The 22,273-nt window shown below is 41.3% G+C and overlaps 2 protein-coding genes across 3 annotated transcripts in view; one reads left to right on the top strand and one right to left on the bottom strand.

Moving 5' to 3' along the window:
- The window catches only part of LOC122552518 (histone-lysine N-methyltransferase Smyd1-like), a 68,686-nt gene extending 56,491 nt beyond the window's left edge, over positions 1-12,195 (top strand). For both annotated transcript variants that reach the window (XM_043695319.2, XM_043695237.2), the window contains 3 exons: positions 693-856; positions 5,762-5,930; positions 10,492-12,195. In XM_043695319.2, the coding sequence (XP_043551254.2) occupies positions 693-856; positions 5,762-5,930; positions 10,492-10,650 (492 nt within the window). In that variant the 3' untranslated portion in view covers positions 10,651-12,195. The remainder of the gene's footprint in view (positions 1-692; positions 857-5,761; positions 5,931-10,491) is intronic.
- Positions 12,196-12,339: 144 nt separating this feature from the next.
- LOC122552400 (fatty acid-binding protein 1, liver-like) lies at positions 12,340-19,026 on the bottom strand. The gene is made up of 4 exons (XM_043695165.2): positions 17,298-19,026; positions 15,987-16,159; positions 15,722-15,814; positions 12,340-14,440 (listed from the first exon to the last, which is right to left on the bottom strand). Exons 1-4 carry the CDS (start codon positions 17,362-17,364, stop codon positions 14,360-14,362), a joined length of 414 nt encoding a protein of 137 aa, XP_043551100.2. The 5' UTR covers positions 17,365-19,026; the 3' UTR covers positions 12,340-14,359.
- Positions 19,027-22,273: the final 3,247 nt, after the last annotated feature.

Below are 22,273 nucleotides of genomic sequence, written 5' to 3'. Positions count from 1 at the left end.
GGGGTTGTGGTGGTGGCAGTGGTGAAGGAGGAACTATCTGGGAGCACCTCTTCAGAGGGGCCTGTCAATCCTGAATCCAGAAAATTAGGGAGGGTCTCCTTTGATCACTTTAACCCCAAAAACTATATCTAACTCCCACTTGAAAACATTAATGCTTTAGCCTCAATCGCTTTCAAATGGTGGAGAATTGCACAGACTCAGCAAACACTGGATGAAGAAATTTCCCCTCAGATCTTCATTCTGGGCAGCTGGAGCCTCATCCTCCTCTAATTCACCTCACCAGGTTCTGAATGAACCCGATGGATTGTCCAGCTAGGTCAATGTCCCCATCACACCTCGTTCAGGATGGCCCAGCAGCAGGATGGCACTTGCACACAGCCAGTGCCCCTGTTAGCTGCTCCCCGCCTCTGGTCCTCCATCTTACTAGCTCTCAGAATCCTGCCTGTAATGTTAGCAATGGCTGAGCACTAATCCAGCTCCTGCCTCCCAGTTCTAAGACAAAGTGGTATTAAATGGGTGAGCTTAGATATGAAATACTAGCCTGTGAGTGTTTGGACATCATGAACTGATATCTTCCCCTCGTCCCCTCTCTCTCTCTCTCTCGCTCGCTTTTTCTGTGTTGTGTTTCTTTCCCCTCCCCCACCTTCTGTCTTCACCCACACTTCTCCACCTCCCTTTCTCTGCACATTTAGGTTGTGAAGCTGTGTCGCGATTGCCTGAAGAAACAGGAGCCCGTCCTGGCTGATACAAATCTTTACCAGCTGAAGATTCTCAGCCTTGCCTCCGAGGTGCTGTCCTACCTGCAGCACTTTGAAGAGGCAGCAGGAGATGCCAAGAGAATGGTGCAGGGATACCAGTGAGTGCCAACAATTCTCTCTTACAAACCAACGTGGGAGGCAGTGTTAGAATGGTCAGGTCACTGGATTAGTAAATGTGACTGCTTTAGCCCCATGGGATTACATTCCACCACGGCAGATGGAGACGTTTTGTTTTGCTGATGACCTGGAAAATAAAAAGTCTAATGGTGACTATGTAGTCACTGTTGATTGTTGCACAAAACCCTTTAATTTACCAATGCCTGCCTCTTAAGGAAATCTATCATACTTACCAGGGTCTGATGTACGTGATGTGGAAGTGCCGGTGTTGGACTGGGATGGACAAACTGAGAAGTCACATGACACCAGGTTACAGTCCATTATAATTATTTGAAATCACAAGCTTTTGGAGTGTTGCTCCTTTGTCAGATGAAATTTCACTTCCCCTGATGAAGGAGCAGCGCCCTGAAAGCTTGCGATTTCAAATAAAACTGTTCGACTATAACCTGGCATCGTGTGACTTCCTGTCTGGTGTACATGTGATCCCAGAACTACAGAGTTAGAGTTGACTTTTAACTGATCTTTCATCAGTAAGTTCCAGCCTAGCTAGTATAAGAGTAGATCCCTCGAGCCTGTTCCACCACTCAATAGGATCATGGCTCAGCAGACATTCCTCATATCCACTTTCCTGTCCTGTAATTCTTGATTCCCAACTGATCAAGAATGCATCTATCTATCTCAGCCTTAAACAGCCACAAGGGCTCACCCACAGCTGTCTGTGGCAAGGAGTAGCAAAGACTCACAATCCTCTGAGAGAGGAATTTCCTCCTCATCTCAGTCTTAAATTGCCATCCCTTTATTCTGAGACTTTACCCTCTAGTTCTAGACTCTCCCATGAGGGGAAATATCCTCTCAGCATTTACCCTGTCAAGCCCTTGAAGAATCTTATATGTTTCAATGAGATCACCTCTCATTCTTCGAAAATCCAATGGTTAGAGTCCCGACTGTTTAGCATTTGTTCATAAGACATTCTGGGGAGGGTCCTGGTCTTCATATCCTGTGAACAACTTTTTTTTTAAAAGGTCCATGACAGTAACACAGATACCATCATCCCCCATCTTGAGAATTCTTTCTGTCTTTGAGAATTCTTTCTGTCAGCAATGCCTCAGTTGGTACCACTATTGATTCTGAGTTGCAATGTTGGGGTCAAGTCCCATTCTCGAAACATCTGTCCATAATACCGGCCGACGCTCCAGTCTAGTACAGAGAGAATACCATACAGTCAGTGGTGATATCTTTCTGACAAAACATTAGACTAATAGCATTTCCCCTTTCAGGTGGATCTAAACAATCAAATCCTACTAGTTACCAGAACAGGAGCATTCTGTCCAGTGTCCTACCTAATGTTTATCTCACAATCATCATCGGTAAAATCAAATCATCAAATCTTCCTTGGTCATCCACCTCAACATTAACTCTGCTAGAAACCTGCTGAGTGTTTCCATTCCTTTTTAACTCAGTGCTGTTTGTGGGAACTTGCTGTGCACAAATTAGCTGCCCTATTTTCTACATTACAATAATATCCACATGTCAAAAGTATTTGACTGGAGGTAAGGTGTTTTAACTACCATGGGGGTTTGCCAGATGCTATATAAATGCATTGCCTCCCCTCTTGGGAGATAAAAAATTGCTGAAACACCAATTTCACAAATGGTTTCTGCCTAGCTCCGTCAACCATCTCATAGAATCCTTACAGTGTGGAAGCAGGCCATTCATCCCATCGAGACGACACTGACCGTCCAAAGAGCATCTCACCCAGATCCACAACCCTCACCCTCATAATCCGGTATTTGCCATGACCAATCCATCCAACCTGCATATCTTTGGATTGTGGGAGGAAACTGGAGCACCCAGATGAAATCCACATAAACACAGGGAGAATGTGCAAACTCCACACAGACAGTCGCCCGAGGGTGGATTCGAACTTGGGTCCCTGTTGCTGTGAGGAGGGTGCTAACCACTGAGACACCGTGCTGCCCATTTGTTATGTAGACCTGGACAAAAATGAATAAACCTTCTGCTGTTGTTTAGGCGTTATGGCCTAGCCCAATATTGTTCTCACATAATGTGGGATCTTGAGTTTTCCCAGTAAAAGCTCGTATTGAACATTCAGGCTTGCAATCTACGGCTGACCTTCTGAACATGCGAGCAACATTGAAACTAAATGGTGAGCAGCAAGCCTGGGAGCATTGAATCAGAAAGCATTTGGAAAGCTTCAACAGTGAGTACTATGATAATGTTCACTTCTGAGTTCTACACTTTAGGAAGGATGTCAAGGTTTTAGGAGGATGCAGAAGAGGTTTACTCATATGGTATGGGGCTTCAGCTAAACAGAGAGGTTTCTCCATTCTTCCTGGAATAGAAGGTTCAGAGGAGCTTTGATAGGGGTTCACAATCACAAAGAGCCTTTTTTTAATAGAGTAAATTAGAATAAACTTTTTTTAACGGATGAAGAGTCACAGATTCAAATCACTGGCAAAGAACCTAAAGGGAAACAAAGAAAAGTTTATTCTTTATACATTACTTCGCTGTGATCTGGACAAAACATTCTGAAAGTCATAGAGTCATAGAGATGTACAGCATGGAAACAGACCCTTCAGTTCAACCTGTCCATGCTGACCAGATATCCCAACACAATCTAGTCCCACCTGCCAGCACCCGACCCATATCCCTCCAAATCCTTCCTATTCATACACCCATCCAAATGCCTCTTAAATGTTGCAATTGTACCAGCCTCCACTACATCCTCTAGCAGCTCATTCCATACACGTACCACCCTCTGTGTGAAAAAGTTGCCCCTTAGGTCTCTTTTATATCTTTCCCCTCTCACCCTTAACCTATATCCTCTAGTTCTGGACTCCCTGACCCCAGGGAAAAGACTTTGTCTATTTATCCTATCCATGCCCCTCATAATTTTGTAAACCTCTATAAGGTCACCCCTCAGCCTCCGATGCTCCAGGGAAAACAGTCCCAGCCTGTTCAGCCTCTCCCTATAGGTTCAAATCCTCCAACCCTGGCAACATCCTTGTAAATCTTTTCTGAACCCTTTCAAGTTTCACAATATCTTTCCAATAGGAAGGAGACCAGAATTGCATGCAATATTCCAACAGTGGCCTAACCAATATCCTGTACAGCCGCAACATGACCTCCCAACTCCTGTACTCAATACTCTGACCAATAAAGGAAAGCATACCAAATGCCTTCTTTACTATCCTATCTACCTGCGACTCCACTTTCAAGGAGCTATGAACCTGAATTCCAAGGTCTCTTTGTTCAGCAACACTCCCTAGGACCTTACTATTAAGTGTATAAGTCCTGCTAAGATATGCTTTCCCAAAATGCAGCAGCTCACATTTATCTGAATTAAACTCCATCAGCCACTTCGCAGCCCATTGGCCCATCTGGTCCAGATGCTGTTGTAATCTGAGGTAACACTCTTCGCTGTCCACTGCACTTCCAATTTTAGTGTCATCTGCAAACTTACTAACTATACCTCTTATGTTCGCATCCAAATCATTTATGTAAATGACAAAAAGTAGAGAACCCAGCACCGATCCTTATGGCACTCCACTGGTCACAGGCCTTCAGTCTGAAAAACAACCCTCCACCACCACCCTCTGTCTTCTACCTTTGAGCCAGTTATGTATCCAAATGGCTAGTTCTCCTTGTATTCCTTGATATCTAACCTTGCTAATCAGTCTCCCATGGGGAACCTTGTCGAATGCCTTACTGAAGTCCATATGGATCACATCTACTGCTCTGTCCTCATCAATCTTCTTTGTTACTTCTTCAAAAAACTCAATCAAGTTTGTGAGACATGATTTCCCACGCACAAAGCCATGTTGACTATCCCGAATCAGTCCTTGCCTTTCCAAATACATGTACATCCTATCCCTCAGGATTCCCTCCAACAACTTGCCCACCACTGAGGTCAGGCTCACCGGTCTATAGTTCCTTGGCTTGTCTTTACCGCCCTTCTTAAACAGTGGCACCACGTTTGCCAATCTCCAGTCTTCCAGCACCTCACCTGTTATTATCGATGATACAAATATCTCAGCAAGAGGCCCAGCAATCAGATTCAATTGGGACATTCAAAACAGAATCAAATAAGGGTGTAGGTTTGCTCACTGAGCTGTAGGTTTGATATCGACTGGGACAACACACCTATCCTGGGACAGGCCAAGCAAAGACATGCCAGAGAATTCCTAGAGGCCTGGCACTCCAACCACAACACCATAAACAAACACATAGACCTAGATATCATCTATCAACCCCTCAGAAAATGAACAGGAAATGACATCACCACAAACCCCAGGAACCCTATCCAGGACAAACATATAAATAGAAAGCAGGAGACAACAGCTTCACTTCACTTGGAGATCGCCACAGATGATGTTACCTAGCCAGGTAATGAAACGTCTAGATACCAAACCTACAGCTCAGCGAGCAAACCTACACCCTAAACCTCAACCTGAGCTACAAACCTTCACAAACCTTGCAGAATCGAATAAATACTTCAAGGGAAAAAAATCCTCTGGATTGTGGGGAGAGGGACTGATGGAATAGTTCAGCTGTGGCATAGCATAACAGACTGAAATGTCATCCTTCTGTGTTATTTCATTCAATGATTCTACCACCCAGTGTCATTGATGGCTGCCTCCTTGAGCTCAAGACAGACTGATACCAATCCTGCGTTTCCCAGTTTAGAGTGATTCAGTGCAACATAATGCTGTTTCTTATCAAGCTCCTTCAAATGCTTTCAGATTTGGGACATCCACCAGGCTGTCATTGCTGATGAAGTAGAGCAGGCCATTGTTCAGCAATAAGTAGGTCTGGATTAAGTTTGTATCATATGGAAATGTTAATAAAGTTTATTGACTTGACAGGAAACTCTACCATCACAACAATGCCCAGCTGGGAATGTCTCTGATGAGGGCTGGTGTGACACACTGGCATGCTGGGCTCATCGAACCAGGCCATGCTATGATTTGCCAAGCGAATGGGATTCTCCTGGTGACACACGGTCCCACCCATCCAATCACCAAGGATGTTGAGGTCAGTTCTAAATGCAACATTCTCATTGGAGCTCTGGGTGTATGCAGTGACAGGAGTGATGACACAGTGAGTTAGGAATCCGGAGCACAGTGTGAGTTTAAAACTGAACCAAACTCTGTATCCAATCCATCACTTACTGCTCGTGTTAGTCTTTCGGTTGTCATTCAGAGGTGAGGGTCTACTTTTGCGTGGCAGAACTTGCTCACCTTAAACTCAAACCAGTTTATGGTCAATATGTAGATCAATTCTGCAAATGTGGTGGGCAATTGGCTGGTAATCTTGAAATGCCATTCAGGGCAGGTCGCAAAACAACCCCATCCCTTTAAACAGCATACTGCTTGACAGTATTAAGTGTGTGTTAACTGAAAGAATTCCACAGAGTCCAGTATCCAGTCACCACGTCACTTTACAAGTGGAGAGACCCGGACACTGATCCAGCTCCCTCAGAACCAGCTCTCAGAGTGAACAGAAGCTCTGACATTCCTGTTTATATCTGTCAGCCATTGATCCGTGATTGGGGATATTAATCTGATCCAGTCAGGGAACTCATATTATGAGGCCCACCTGGCTGACCTTGTTACAATCACGATATTAACTGTGTTAAAATCCTCAGAGATTACAGCATAGAAGGAGGCCATTTAGCTCATTGTGTTTGTGCTGTCTATTTGCTAGATTATAAATTCATCCTGCAACTAAAGAAAAGACTCTAATCAGGAAGTGAACATGTAGATTTTAAGTGCGCAGCTGGAATATAAACTGGCATAGTATTCACATTTGGTCTGTTCATAATCACTGAGTTCTATTGTAGCTTCATCCATGAATTCCATTAGAACCACACTTTTCCCTGTTGTGAACTGGCCATTCATTGCACAGGACACTTAAACCAAAGCCATATTTTGTCATCCGATCGGGTATGATTTGGGCGATGGAGATAGGAGAGTTCTCCCGACATGTTGGCAAAGATTTGTCCCAGAACCAACACCTCAATGCAGATTAATTAGATAACCATCTGTAGCATGGAGCTGTGTTCACCTACATAACACAACCACATTTCCAAGTGACTATTAGCTGCAAAATATTTTGAGCCTTTTTTGAGAAATGTGATATGGTGCAAGCACAAAAATTAGATACACATTTATCTCAAAAACAAATTAAAGCATTAATGAAAAGCATGCTTCATTGTAATTGTGGCTGCTGCTCTTTAATTCCTGACAACTGTATGTGGTCACTAATTCCAATGTTCTCACTCATTCAATAATGATATTCCCCACAATTTGTTTGAGTCTCAGCGTCAGAAGGTCACAGTTATTAACTCCGATGGGTTTGATATCCAAATCCTATAATCCATTGTAAATAAGATTGTGCATTTGGAACAATTATATTGATCAAAGTCAAACACAGACATGATTTCCAATTGCTCGCTCTCCCTAATGTTGTATCAGAATTGTTTTCACTTCCTGCTTCCTTTCTCAATGACAAGAGGAGAGTTTGTAATTTGGTGTGAAACAAACTCTTCTGCTTAAACTTGCTTTCAGATCAAATACAACCACAAATCCCAAACAAAGTAGCAGGCAAATCATGTGCCTGATGTTTTTTCAATGCAATTCACACTTCCATTGAAAACCACAGTGGGTCTCATGATGACAGAGTGTGGTAGCATGGTATGTTTAGGTTGGCTGGCCAGGAGAGATGACCGAGTCTCTGAATAATAATTATTTATTACACATTAAGGAACTAACTGTAACCTTAAAGGAATGTTGCTTGGTCTAATAAAGTTAAAAATCACACAACACCAGGTTATAGTCCAACAGGTTTATTTGGAAACACCAGCGTTCAGAGTACTGCTCCTTCACCAGGTGGACAACCACTTAGTGAAGGAGCAGTGCTCTGAACGCTGGTGTTTCCAAGTAAACCTGTTGGACTATAACCTGGTGCTGTGTGATTTTTAACTTTGTACACCCCAGTCCAACACCGGCACCTCCACATCGGGTTTATTGAAGCCTTGCTCCTTCCCTGAAACATACTCTCTGTCGATCCCTTTAATCTTCATGTTGGGGGTGCTGTTTCAGTCATTAACCATTTCAAACTCGTGTACTGCAGGGAGAGAGATGAATTGGCATGGAAATCAAATTTAAGCGTTAATATAACAAGGAGGATGACAAGAAAAAAAAGGTTTCCATGGGAACATTGGAAAGCACTTGTAAACTAGATAGGGCAAGGAATTTAGAAGTCAGGGGCCAAACTTCGTTGGGGAGAGGTGGAGAGGTGAAGTCATTACGAACCGTTGACCAGGTGATCTTCACTTTAATTGCAGCTGAAATCAAGCTGGTTCTGTAATTGATAAGAGGATGTCAATTTTCCTTGTTACCACTCAACCATCATTCCAAATGTTAGTGCTGCACAGGGCCATGGCAAGCTCCATGCTGTATGACCACGACTGCTGTCCAGCAGGCAACAAATAGTAAAACTCAACACTGCTTTCTCGGTCAATCCAAACTCTGAGAGGGCAGACTACAGCAGTTATTGCCAAGTTTCATTGTCCCTGGGATTCCACCCTGGGGGGCAGTGCAGCTCCAACAGGCAGAAATGGTTCTTGATCACCCTGACGTGTCTTCTTGTGAAAGCTTACATATATATATGTAGTAGAAGGTGCCCAGTAAAAGATCCTACAGCACAGTTACCCAGCAAGGACCGACCAAGCTGTATAAAGAGATATCTGGACAGAAGATCCATCAGGACCAAAGCATTTTCAAACATATTGAAGATTTTGAGGAGCAGAGGCGAGAGAGGAAGCAAACCTGAGGGGACTAGGGAGGGAGTTTGAAAGCTTAGGACTTATGCAGTTCAAGGTACATCCACCAATAAGGGATTGATTAAAATTAGGGAATGCATCGTTCAAGTTGCATTGGGTAACATTTGCGCTACACAGTGTCAGGCAATGACCCATCTCCAGTAAGAGGCAATATGACAACTGCCCCTTGACATTCAATGGTGTTAGTATCACTGAATCCCCCACTATCAACATCCAGATGGTTACCATTGACCAGAAACTCAATTGGAGTCACCACATACAGTGGTTATGAGAGCAGATCAGAGGCTAGGAATATTGTGGCAAGTAACTCACCTCCTGACTCACCAAAACCTACCCACCATCTACAAGGCACCAGTCAGAAATGTGATGGAATACTCCCCACTTGTCAGGATGGGTGTAATTCCAACAACATCCAAAATGTTTGACACCATCGAGGACAAAGAAGTCTGCTTGGCACCACATCCACAAACATCCACACCCTCCACCATTAACATTCAGTAGCAGCAGTGTGTACCATCTATAAAATGCACTGCAGAAATTCACCAAAGATCTTTAAACAGAGCCTTCCAAACCCATGGCCACTTCCATCTGGAAAGACAAGGCTAGCAAATACATGGTAACACCACCACCTGCAAGTTCCTCTCCAAGTCACTCACCCCATCCTGATTTGGAAATATATCACCGTTCCTTCATTGTAATTGGGTCAAAATCCTGTAATTCCCTCCCTAAGGACATTGTGGGTCAGCAATTTGTAGCTCAGGTTGAGGTTCTTGATGTAGGTATGCTCGCTGAGCTGGAAGGTTCATTTTCAGATGTTTTGTCACCATATTAGGTAACATCTTCAGTGAGCCTCTGGATAAAGCACTGGTGGCATGGCCCACTTTCTATTCATGTGTTTAGGTTTCCTGCAGTGACGTCATTTCCTGTTTGTTTTCCTCAGGGAGTGGTAAATGGGATCCAAGTCAATGTGTTTGTTGATAGAGTTCTGGTTGGAATGCTATGCCTCTAGGAATTCTCATACGTGTCTCTGTTGAGGATTGGTATTACCATTCAATGTGAGCTTTGCTAACTGCCTCTTTGCTGACAAAGGGCATGAGTGCAGGTAGGGTGTGTAACTCAATCAGTCTCTAAGTAGTGCCTCTTGCCTTTGAATACACCATCCCAAAGAATCTTGCTAATAGACCCAAAAGGATCTTTACACTAAATACATGTGGACCTTCTAACTGACCATCTGCATGAAAGGTGTGAAGGAGGCAGTGTCCTTTTTACTAATTTACAGGAGGATCAGTGTTGAGGTTTACACATGGGCACACAAAATTGTTAGGATCCTTTGCGCATTCCTAACATCATATAGATACAAAGGTCCAACCCGCTTCCTAGTCAGATTTCCAACCAAGCCTCCACTCACGTAGTGCTTACTTTCCATCTTCCTGCTCTTGCAATTAGTTAGTGGTGAAAGAAAGATCTCTGCTTAACTCATGATCAATATATAGGAGAGAATGAACGCTTTGGTGGTTTAACACGAGTAGAATCCCTGACCTATGCCTAGACTTTAGTGATGCCTGAGACTCAGCCATCCTCAGCATCCCTGGGGCATGGGGAGGAGACACAAGTTATGACTGTTCAATAAGCTCTTGCTGAAGGTGCATCCATATGATGTTCTTATGAAAAGAAACCCAGCAAAACACAATGGATTTTTATTGTTTTCTAAAGCAACATTAATGGATTTTGATTGTGACTGTCTTACAGAGCATGCGGTGCCAGACAGAAATGGAGCTGCGAATGTTCAAGGAGAATGAATTTCTTTATTACCAGATGAGAGAGGCAGCGCTGAAGAATCAGAAAATGCAAATGATGGCAGAACCTGCCGGGGAGTATGTCAAGGAGCTGTTCCACAGGAGAAAATAAGATACTCCCAAGACAACTTGCTGCAGGAGTTCTGAGCTCATTAGCTTTACATGAAGAGTGGTTGAAAAGGGGATGCAAGTAGAAACAATTCAACCGCAATCAGAACTGGTGTTAATCACGGCTTGTGGACAAGGCAGTTAAGAAAAATTGGCAGCAGTTTTCTTTCCCGTCTCAATGGCATCTTGTGCATTTCTACATAATTCATTTCAAAAAAAAAATCACAACATCAGGTTATAGTCCATCAGGTTTAATTAGAAGCACTAGCTTTCGGAGCGACGCTCCTTCATCAGGTGGTTGAGCTACACTCCGAAAGCTAGTGTGCTTCCAATTAAACCTGTTGGACTATAACCTGGCATCGTGTGATTTTTAGACTTTGTACACCCCAATCCAATACCGGCATCTCCAAATCATACATAATTCATGCATTCATAAAGTAGTCACAAACTGTTTTGTCAAACATGCTTTTCACTGAAGTTTGTGTGTGATGTTATTCAGGCTAATCAGAGTGGGGTGGGAGTAAGCAGGGAGAACTGTTCACAGGGGGGAGTAATAGTAACCAGGGTGACACTCTAGGTTAACTCTCTCACTGCAACAGTCAATTAAAGTCAGATGGTGGATAACCATAGAGTGATAAATGGCATTAGGCTAAAATTATCTCCTCCCATATAAGATCACATTCTTTTCTACTGTCATGGTGCTCGATGATCTACGTGTGCAGCTCTCCTTGTTTCTCTCTTCCGTATGTTGCAAAAACCAGTCCTATTCCAGTGAACAACAATTCTGTCTAAGGTTTGCTTGTTTTGCAGAGGTTATGGGACAGAAAAATTCTTGGTTGGAGACTGAGGTTTTAATTCACGAATTGTGGACATTGCTGGCTGAGCCAGCATTTACTGGTCATTGCTAATTACCCTGGGAGGTGGTGTCGATATGCTGTCTTCTCAAACCATTGTGGTGCAGGTATAAGCAGAGCACTTTTAGTGAGTTCTAGGTTCTTACCCCAAATCACAAGGAGCAGAAGTGTGTTGGAGGCTGCAGGAACACTAATGCTGCCAATCACACTATTAGTCAATTGACGTGATAATAAATGATATTGACCCTTCAAGGAGGAAATTTGCCATCCGCACCCCATTTGGCCTATATGACTCCCAAATCCAACAGGATTGGTTCTTACCTACTTGTGGAAATGGCTTAAGATCTGTCATATTAAAGAAAGTATCCCACCACCACCTCACTAGATTGGCAAGGTCAACACTCCTGCTTATGATGTCCATACCCCTACACAAGTGAAACAATTTTCTTAAAATGGAGGAACAACAAATGGAATGACAGATCGCGTTCATGACGTCTAATCATTGGAGAGAAAATAATGCTACAAATAGTCTAAACAATGAAGGTGCTGACAGGAATTCCTGTTTTTTGTTTAAGTCCCCCACACAACACTATCTGTAGTTTAATATTTACATTTACCAGTTTTATGTATTAAACAAAGTGCTGTGTACCTCAAACGATGACAGCTACATCAAATAAAATTAAACTTTTCTCCTACTCCTTAATGCTTACAAGAACTGCATTGACTTCTTACCACTATTGAGCTCTCATGCACTGCAATTTCTTTTTGTCCCATCAGAATGAAAGATTAGAGAAAGCTTAACATGCACACCATATCAAAGATAGTGTAAAAAGCAGATTCTCTACTAATCCATACTGCTGTCCAAGATCAACCATATTTAAGTTTAGCTATGGATCACCTAATAAGATCAAAATTTTCATTAAAATGGAGTCTATTGGCAGCTATAGTTTGCTGTTATCCCTAGCACATCTTTCCATGAGCATTTGCTTCTGTCTATGCTATTAACTATAATAAATATAGATTTGCAGCTACCATTAAGCAAATTTCTGTTTGTCACAGCCAATGGACGGCATACAAATCATTGTTTACTTCAAATCATCCTCCATTCAACTGTAGATTTTGAAAATCCATGAAGGGGATGTTGGGGCCATTAGCTAGGCCTGTATTTGTTAACCAAGGAACAGTTTAAAAAAAAATCACTGTTGCAGGTCTGGAGTCACATGTAGTGTAGGCCTGACTAGGTAAGGACAATTGATTTATTTACAACAATTGTAATCACCTGCTAAGCTTATGAAAAAGTTGATTTTTTTTTAAATAAAAGTCAAGTCACTCATGGTGGGATATCTGCTCTATTAAACAGGGGTTCTGGATTATAGCCTAGTGACACTCTCCTACCAACCATCCCCAACATTGAGAATGTTTGCAGTTCAATTAATTTCTTGTTGATAGGTGGCAAAACTTGGTCAATATCAATTCTGGATTACTCCCATAGCAAGCCATAATAGGACACTGCCAATACAATGGGCTAGACTAGAGAAAATAAAAGCAGTCAGTTGCTAGATAGCCCTCAGCTCTCATCTGTAACCTCAAAACTCTACCTTTTTTAAATAGAGAGAAATTTATTTCACAAAAATTCATTCCCCAGCATATGCTCCTATTCATTCAGGAAGGAGATTCAGAGTTATCTTCAACCTCATGGCTCAGTGCTAGGGAGAACCATAAGAGATATGCTTTTCACTTTGCTACTGCACTTCAGAAATAGGTTATAGATTATGCAGTGCTTGGGGTATGTAGTGAATGATACGGAATTATGCAAGTCTTAGTCCAGTGTCATCTGCACTCCCTTCAAATCCAGTACAAGGTGCAACATGAAAATTTATTAAAACAAAAAAAAAATCAGTTTGCAGAAGCACTGTCCCTGCTTTTAACCCCATTGAGCTTACTTGGGATCAGAACAAACTTGAACTTTTAAAAATAGATCAAACTGTTTGTAAAGAGGCAGGAAGAGGGGAAAGATACCAATGAAAGTAAAGATCACATCACCATGGATCAGTGACAGCAATCAAATATGTAGAAAAAACTGAAAAAAGGTTTAAGGGCAAGTTGAGGGTCAAGTTGTAATAGCTTTTGCATTGATGGAGCTAGGTTTACATAGAGTCCTGCAGTCTATAGAATGAGTGACCAGAAACTAAAAATGACAACAATTCTCCACCCTGAAGACTAAGCAGTTACTTGTCCAGTTGCAGTTCACCAGCATTCCCAACAGTACTCTAGGAGGCAGCTTTCCCTTCCATTTGGTAGGGAAAACAATGCAGAAAAAAAAACTGATTTGGCCTTTAAACCTTACTTGGGCAGTATCCACAAGTGAAGGATCTTAAACTTTTTGCAGCCAATTAAGTGACAGGTAAATAAAGGAGGATCAATTCAACCCTGTGTGTTAGGTGTTTCCTGTCTAGGAATTGTTAGTAATGGATGAACTTTACCTGAGGTTTGGGTGTAAATAAAAAAAAAAGTGCTTTATGGAAGTTACACGAGTACTATACAGGTTTAAGGTTGATGGAAGTTGCTATAATCCCAGGGGGCACAGGACTATTCAGATGAATAGTAATCAGTTTCACCAAAAGCATCATGCATTAATAATGAGAAAGGTTACAATGAAAATCTAACTTCATAACATTACTGTACTAATTGAACCCACTGTCACTACAACCCATGCCAACTGTCCAGCCAAATGAGCTAACCAACCCCATGGTATCAGGGTTGCTTTGGCACCATATGGACACCAACAATACTTCAAGTAGATTCACAGTCACTAGCCACAACACTGCTCAGTTCACAACATTTTATTTTCATAATGAACTACAGGTGATCTTCTTCAGCATCAGGCTCTTCAACTTTTTTGCTTATTTGTTTGTAAACAACATCACCAAAAGTGATGGTCTGAAAGAAACAAAACAAGTGTTAAAATTATTAAAATACAGAAGTGCAGTGGATAGAGGTAATGGCACTCAAATCACATTTAAAGGCAGCATTATAGGTATAAAGCCAGTGCATACAAGTCTACATCACCTCATTCTAGATAGAGCACAATCAATCCAAAAATTGACTTCTGATCAAGTCCAACAGGAAAGGCTGCTTAATGAAACAGCCAAGTGTACAGCTCAACAATGTATTAGTGCACAGAGGTTATTCAGCTTCATCTAGAGACGATTTATGAGTTGTACATGATCATACAGATGAGCATACAAGTGATGATCAAGCCAACTGGTCTCAAGCCTTCATTTCAATAAGTTGTAGACCTGCTTTCTTGTCTACTGTCAATAGCTCTAATGCCCTTACCTCATGGGCTATCAAGCTCTGCTTGATATTCAAAGGCTCCTTTTCCTTAAGGAGAAAGTGACTAAGCATTAAGACCCTCTTCCATCACATTTGGATTTTCCCCTCATTCTGGATTTCAGATGAATTACTACCTTATGTCCAACCTGGAAGAACACAGGATGGCTCACCAGAAATGCAAAGTCTTTTCTTTAAGCTCCATAGGATAGAAAATCTAGCCTGTCTAATCCAGACAGGCAAGCAAACCCTCTAAGCAGCTTCTGACCCATATCCAGCATTTGGGGTGACCAATACTGTGCAAAATACTCTAGATACAGAATCACCAGTTCCTGGTATAACCAAGAGTGTTTGAGAAAGTAAGTAGAGGTTAATCAATTTTAACAATTTGCACTTGCATGCCTGACCTTTGCATCATATACTAAACATCTTGCTCCATCTCAATGGAGCAAATTCACCATGCTGTTCATTGTTCCTGACCAATAAAAACTTCCATAAGTGCCCCATTCTTCCTGAAGAGGTATATTGGAAGTTTACTCAAAACCATCATTCCACATGGAATCTGCCTAAAATGACCAAAAAGTCAATAAGTAGAATTTCAACATTCCCTTAAAACCATTAATACTGACATTTTTTGCCCAAGATTATGTATGGTTAAAGGAAACCAAACTATAAGGGCTATACTGTAGTTGCCTCCAGGAGTGCTTAGTTTTTTCAAACTAAATCAGCAAATGGAGGAAAATGCTTGACCAACTTCATTATCCCCATGACCTAACCCATTCTATACCAACAAGCCACCATTTGTTTTGTTTGCTCAAGTAAATGATGCTCAGATCTGCATATTAGCATCCAATAAGAGCCATGAAAACATCAATTTATAAAGCTTACATTTGTCAGCTGATCTCCATTGAACTCTGCAACAGAAGTAAAGTCTTTCGCTTTAACGACTAGTTTATTGCCTCCCTCTAGGTTCATTACAGCCTGTACAAATAAAGTGGAGATAGAATTTCAGAAAGATTCCAAGTAGCCCTTGTAATCTTTAACCACTTTAATGCACAAATTACAATCAGCAAGCCTTTTTTGGCATAAAACCTCAAGTTTAAAAATTTAGTTACACAAGCTTTTATTTCTTCTTAAAACACTAGGTTCTTACCTTTATCTTGTCTCCTGCAGGAGTTTGCACATGTGTCTCTTGTCCAAGTGTAAAGTTATTGACAAGTACTTCATCACCAGTTTGTATAGCAACTATAAAGTCTTCTCCATTTTGGACAATTTTAGTAACTCTCTTGAGGTCTTTGATTTTTTCAATCATGTCATCTGGGACTCCTGGAGTGTAAAAGGTACCAAATTACTGACAGCTTCAAGTATTAAGTTAACAAACAGTTGGAAGATTCATACAGTCTGACAAGTAAACATTGAACTGACATTTTAGAAGTTTGAGTGAATAATAGAAAACAAAGGTCACTAAACTGGTGAACTGAAGCCAGACTTAGAAATTAGACCTTACTGTTGACCTTGTAAAATGAAGGTGTTTATGAACAAAACAAACAAGACCCAGGTACATGATGAAGATGTACATAAACATTGACCTCCGTCAATCAGATTTTTAGAATCTTGTAGGATTTTGGGAATGGTGAGCATTAAATATTTCAGTTGCAATTCAGAGATTTCCATTTGCATGACAATTAACTCAATCCTAATTCAATCATGACTCGTTCTAAAGGAATTGAATGCCTGCTCCAAGGTTATTTTCTTACCAATTCCTTTTAGGCCAAGCCCTGATCACCCCCAATTTTAAATATACCTTTGAGGCCACACAGATTAGATGCTGGGGTTGGAAGGTTGTAGTGATGGACATACTACAGTTCTAGAAAGATAGATAAAAGAAAGCTCTGTCTGTGAACTGACAACAAATGTTGCAATATTAACCACAAACTTGCTGGGGTAGAGGGGAAAGGGATTTCTGCCTGCTTTTCCTTTCTTGGGCTGGGATTAAGGCTCTATTTTGATTAGTAGAGCAAAGCAGGAGTCTTAGAGGGTTTGTTCTTAAAGATTGGTTTTGTTGCAGGATAACAAGCAACTACAATTGACATTGTAGTCAAGAATACAGGAGATGAAATAACAGATCTGTTCAGATTGCAAGATGTCAGCCTTCCCTTACATGAGCACAAGAACAAGTTCTACAGGCTCCACAATGAACCCATTTGTACCACGTGCATGTATTTATCACAATAAAACTGAACATAAAAAGGAGTCTTTAAAACAAAACAATTTTCCTGGCAAAAGGGTGCAATGAAGCAGGAGGATTGTCAATAGCTGGAGCAAAGAATCACTCCTCCTCCCCCCATCCCCCCCGCCCGCCCCATATTCAGACAAAGTGGTCCAGTTGGAGAGAAAACATTCCAAATAGAGTTTGGAACATTTAGCTCATCTACTGAGGTTCTGCATTTAGTCTTGAACTCACCCAGAACATCCATAAATAGTTCCACATTTTCTTGGCTCTGGAGTTCATATCGTCCACTGAAGTCCATTATAGGTTGTTCAGAACTAGAGGGGCAACTGTTGCTTTATACAGATTCCTTGAGGTAGAGAGAAAGAACTTGAATCTTAGGCAAGTTACTTGAGAAAGATGCACAGATTAGACCAACAATGGTGAGGTGGTGAGCCACACCTGGAGTACGTGCAGTTCTGGGTCTCCCAGTCAGCAGAAGGACATTTCTGCTATTGAGATCCAGCAAAGATTCACTGAACTGATTGCTGGGATGTCAGGACTGACATTAGGAAAGGTTAGATCATCTGGCCTTGTACTCAAGTGGAATTTAGAGGGATGGGTTGGTGAATCAAACCAAATTCTGATTGGATTGGACAGGCTAGATGCAGAGAGGACTTTCCCGATGTTTGAAGAAGCCCAGTTGAGGGGGGTGGAGTCAATGAAGAAATTCTGTGTCATCTCAGTCCTAAATGGCTCACCTCTATTCAGAAACTCAGTTGTGAACCTGTAGAATTCCCTCCCACAGGAAGCTGCTGGGGCCAGTTAGTTAGTTAGATATATTCAAGAAGGAGCGGAACGTGACTCTTGCAGCCAAAAGGAGAGCATGGGAATGGGATAGAGAGATTGCATGGTTGGCCATCATCATGTTGAATGGTCGTGCAGATATGAAGGGCTGACTGGCCTACACTTATTTGCTATATTTCTAATTGAAGTGACCTAGTTGCTCAACTTATAACAAAATCAGAGACATGGTTACAATGAACCACTCCAAGCAATAGGAAGGCTCTAAAGAGATCCTAGGCGCACACAGATGCATTAAATCCAGGTAATGTGAAGTTTCTAGGATCTTACTGGAAGAGGAAAAGTTACAAGAATTCCAATGTGATCATTCCTTCTCTGGTTATCATAACCAAGATGCAACTTTTATTCCTTTGGTCACATACCACAGACTGTCAGTACCATCAAGTAGAATCATTAAAATATTTGCCTTTAGTTTTGTCTAGAAATGTACAAATCTCCACTTCCTACTAGGGAATACAATCTCTGCTTTAACTGTTTCTGCAGTCATCTGGCCCTCTGTTTAAAAGGGAATGAATCAACATTCTGCATTAAAATGTTAAATGTCAAGCCAATATTAAACTATTTGCCTTTAGCCTGATTGGTTTGGAAACCAGAGGGCCTAAGTTGCATGAAAACAACCAGATATTATCTAAAATCAGGATACTTTTCCCTATCTATTTGTGTTTCACTTCCACATACCAAGCCAGAGTTAAAGAAACAAGGAACAGTAGTTTATGATTTGGTTCTGGCCCTAAATTGGAGAGAGATTCTAACTGATCGAGCATCCTTTGTCAGTAAAATGGATAATATCTCAAACAATATTGTCTGGGAAGGGCTTTTGCTTGAAATGTCTATTTTCCTGCTCCTTGGATGCTGCCTGAACTGCTGTGCGTTTCCAGCTCCACTCCAGAAGTGTGCCAACCTCCACTATTGCTTTTGTTATTGATTAAGGGAACAGTTGCTTTCTAGTCACTGTTCTGGTTGCATAACCGTTTCTACCCTACGGTAAGAACACTGAACTGACTCAAACAGTAAACATTTACCTGTATCTGTGTTTTTCCACTGTTTGCCTATTATTTACTATTACTAAATTGTCTTACGAACAATACAGGTAGATCGTATTGCTAAGCTTTTCACTGTGCCTTGGTGCACAGAATAAATTCAATTCAAATCATAGCCTTTAGTTTGGCACCCCACAAGCTGGCCATTCCTCACCAGACATCTGTTCTTAAACCAGAAACTCCTCAAAAGAAACCCCAACTCAAGGAACATCCTGGTGCATCTCTTCTGCACCCTCTTCAGTGCATTTATCCTTCCTACAGTGCAGTGAATAGAATTGCAGACAGTACTCCAGCAGTAAACAAAATCTTAAGCAGTTCCAACATAATTAAAATACCCTCTATGCTTTTAGCTAACTTCAGATGTTAAAATACACTTCTGGAACAATTAAAAATTGAACCTGGATCTGCACAGCCACTACCACAGGTGTCCTTCCTCCCTGCTCTAATTGAGAGAGCAATAGAAACACAAACATCTCATGCCTTTACTTTTATCTGCCTGTTGGAAAAAGTCAATTGAAAATATTTAAGCATGAAACTAAATCTCTAATTTACTAGAATTTTGATTAAACTGCAGGCCAAAGTATAACAGAAACTTAAAGGCTATACAGGTATCTTGCCCCACTCTTCACCTTTAAAAATCCCATTTGAAATAAAAAGACATCTTGTGCTTTGAATTACATCAGTGACATCTTTAACCAATCAAGTCTACAACAGTGCTATTTTAGTCCTGTGAAGACTTAGTGTCTAGACCTCAAATTGAGGTCTTTATATGTTTTGGGCTTAGATTTAAGTGAATTATGTCACAAACTTAGGTCTTAGTTTGTAACTAAGGTTACCTTTTGACAAGGGGCATAAGTAAGGTGGTAAATAGCCAAGGTCTTTTCCTAGGTTAGGGCAGCGGTTTAAAAGGGGATAGGGGAAAGAGATTTAGAAAAAAAAAGGGACAAGAGGAGCAACTTTTTCCACAGAGTGGTGAACATATGGAATGAGCTACTAGAAGTGGTAGAGGCTATAATAATATTTAAAAGGCATCTAGATAGTCATACAAATAGGAAGTACTTAGAGGAATATAAGCCAAACAAGGTTAGATTAAATTTAAAGGATATCTGGTCAGCTTGGATAAAGGTTTTGTTTCTATGTTGTAGATCTCTATGACTACTGAGTTATCCGACATATTCTGTCTTTCCCCACTATCACTCAATGGTGTTACAAACATAGCCAGAAAGAGAATATAGTAGTCAAGTTATTATTCACAGAAACTAGTAAAAGTTTCATGTAAAGCCTAACTTAACTTGAACCAACAAACCTCAGTCAACTACAAAAGACAAAATAGTACAAAACAACAAGTTCACCTAAACAGGAAGGCAACAGTTAAGCAAAATAATTGAACTCATACCTTAGGAACAAGGGGAAAAAAAACTAAACAGACAAACAAAAATCACCCCCAATGGGACAATTTATGTGAGCTTCATTTGGGCAGCATCCTGGAATTAAGAGGAACTAAGGACCTTTAAATTGATATCAGGATATTTCCAGAGGAATTTGGGGAAAACTGCTGATGTTTAAACACAACAATCAAGTCTCATTAAACTTTGATTAAGAAATCAATTGGTGAAAGATGCTGCAGACAGTTGAAAATAATAGGTTTAGCTTCCCCAGCCAAAGGGTGTTGACAACTGTCCTATTACTGAAAGTTACCTCCTCTCGGCTGCTAAGCAGACCCAGGCCTGCTTAGGTCTTGGATGGGAGACTTCCTGGGAGTAGCAGGTGTAGTAGGAGAGCTTTTGTCATGTAGTAAATGTGTTGCTACTTGAAGCATAGGTTCAAGATCCCCCTGCTCGAGAGGTGTGCCATTACATCTCTGATTAGAAAATTGCTGCTAGTCAAAGGTTTCTTGCAGTGCAGTGGTATTATCCCTCCCTTCAGGTCAAAATATCTGGGTTCAACTCCCACCAACCCCAGATATACATCATAACATGCCTAAATAGTTTGATTTAAAACAAACCCATGCTACTCATTTGTCAACTCTGTTTCATGCCTGTCCTCCTTTAGACTTTTTAACTTCACTTGCTTAAAGTACCAGGTACTTCCAAGGAAAGAGTTAATCCTCATAAGAGAAGGAAGCCATTCAGCCCACTAAGCCATTCTGCTATTCAAGATGATCGCAGTTGATTGACACCATTTTACACATCCCATATCCCCTGCAAAACAAAAGCAAAAATCTGTGAATATTGAACATCTGAAACATATGCAGAAAATGTTGGAGAAACTCAGCAGATCCAGCAGCATCTGTGGAGAGAAGTTAATGCTTCAAGTCTGAGGTGACTTTTTTTTGGAACTAATGGGGTTTGGAAAATGTTGGTTACTTGCGTTTCTTTCAATCTGGGCCATTGCATTCACTGCTCAGAATGCAATTTCCTTTACATCAAGTTAAAAATCACACAACAGCAGGTTATTAGAATAGGTTTATTAGAAAGTACAAGCTGTTGGACGGCAGCTCCTTCATCTATGCTGCTTTCTCCCCACCCCCACCCTTCTCTCATTTATTCACCACCCTTCAGGCACTCTGCCTGTATTCCTGATGAAGGGCTTTTGCCCGAAATGTCGATTTTCCTGCTCCTCGGATGCTGCCTGACTTGCTGTGCTTTTCCAGCACCACTCTAATCTAGAATCTGGTTTCCAGCATCTGCAGTCCTTACTTTTACCAAATAGCCTGCTTCCCCACTGTAGAGATTTTATGATTCTACGCCTGTGAGGCTTTAAAATTCCATTCCCCAAGAAGCAGCGAATGAAGTGTGTTTAAGTATATTTAAGTCAGAGATAGATAGATTCTTGATTAGCATTGTGACTCAGTGGTTAGCACTGTTGCTTCACAGTATCAGGGATCTGGGTTTGATTCCACTCTCAGACGATTGTCTGTGTGGGGTTTGTACATTCACCCCTTGTCTGCATGGGTTTCCTCCCACAGTCCAAAGATGTGCAGATTAGGTGGGATAGCCATGGGAAATGCAGGGTTAGGGGGATAGGAAGGACATGGGTGGGCTGAATGGCCTGTTTCACCACTATAGGGGTTCTATGAACCAGACAGGTGTAAGATTATTGGGGATATGCAGGAATGTTGGGCTGAATCAGATCAGCCATAACATTATTGAGTGGTGGAGCAGGCTCGAAGGGTTAGTAGCCTAATCTTTCTCCTTGTTTGCATGCTTTTTTTGAATATTATTTAAATGGTGAAAGATTGCAGAAATCTGAAGTACTGAGGGATTTAGGAGTCCTTCTGCAAGAATCATGAATAGCTAACATCCAAGTTCAGCAGGTATTTGTAAA

Source organism: Chiloscyllium plagiosum, unplaced genomic scaffold, assembly GCF_037043375.1.
Source record: "Chiloscyllium plagiosum isolate Xiang-an unplaced genomic scaffold, Cpla_swu_hap1 HiC_scaffold_1, whole genome shotgun sequence".
Lineage (NCBI taxonomy): Eukaryota > Metazoa > Chordata > Chondrichthyes > Orectolobiformes > Hemiscylliidae > Chiloscyllium > Chiloscyllium plagiosum.
This window is presented reverse-complemented; position numbering and strand designations above follow the sequence as displayed.

Coding starts and splice junctions, on each gene's coding strand:
- LOC122552400 (XM_043695165.2), bottom strand. CDS start 17,364: ATGGACTTCAGTGGACGATATGAACTCCAGAGCCAAGAAAATGTGGAA. Junction 16,160..17,297: donor ACTATTTATGGATGTTCTGG/GTGAGTTCAAGA, acceptor TTTACACTCCAG/GAGTCCCAGATGACATGATT. Junction 15,815..15,986: donor CTGCAGGAGACAAGATAAAG/GTAAGAACCTAG, acceptor TTATTTGTACAG/GCTGTAATGAACCTAGAGGG.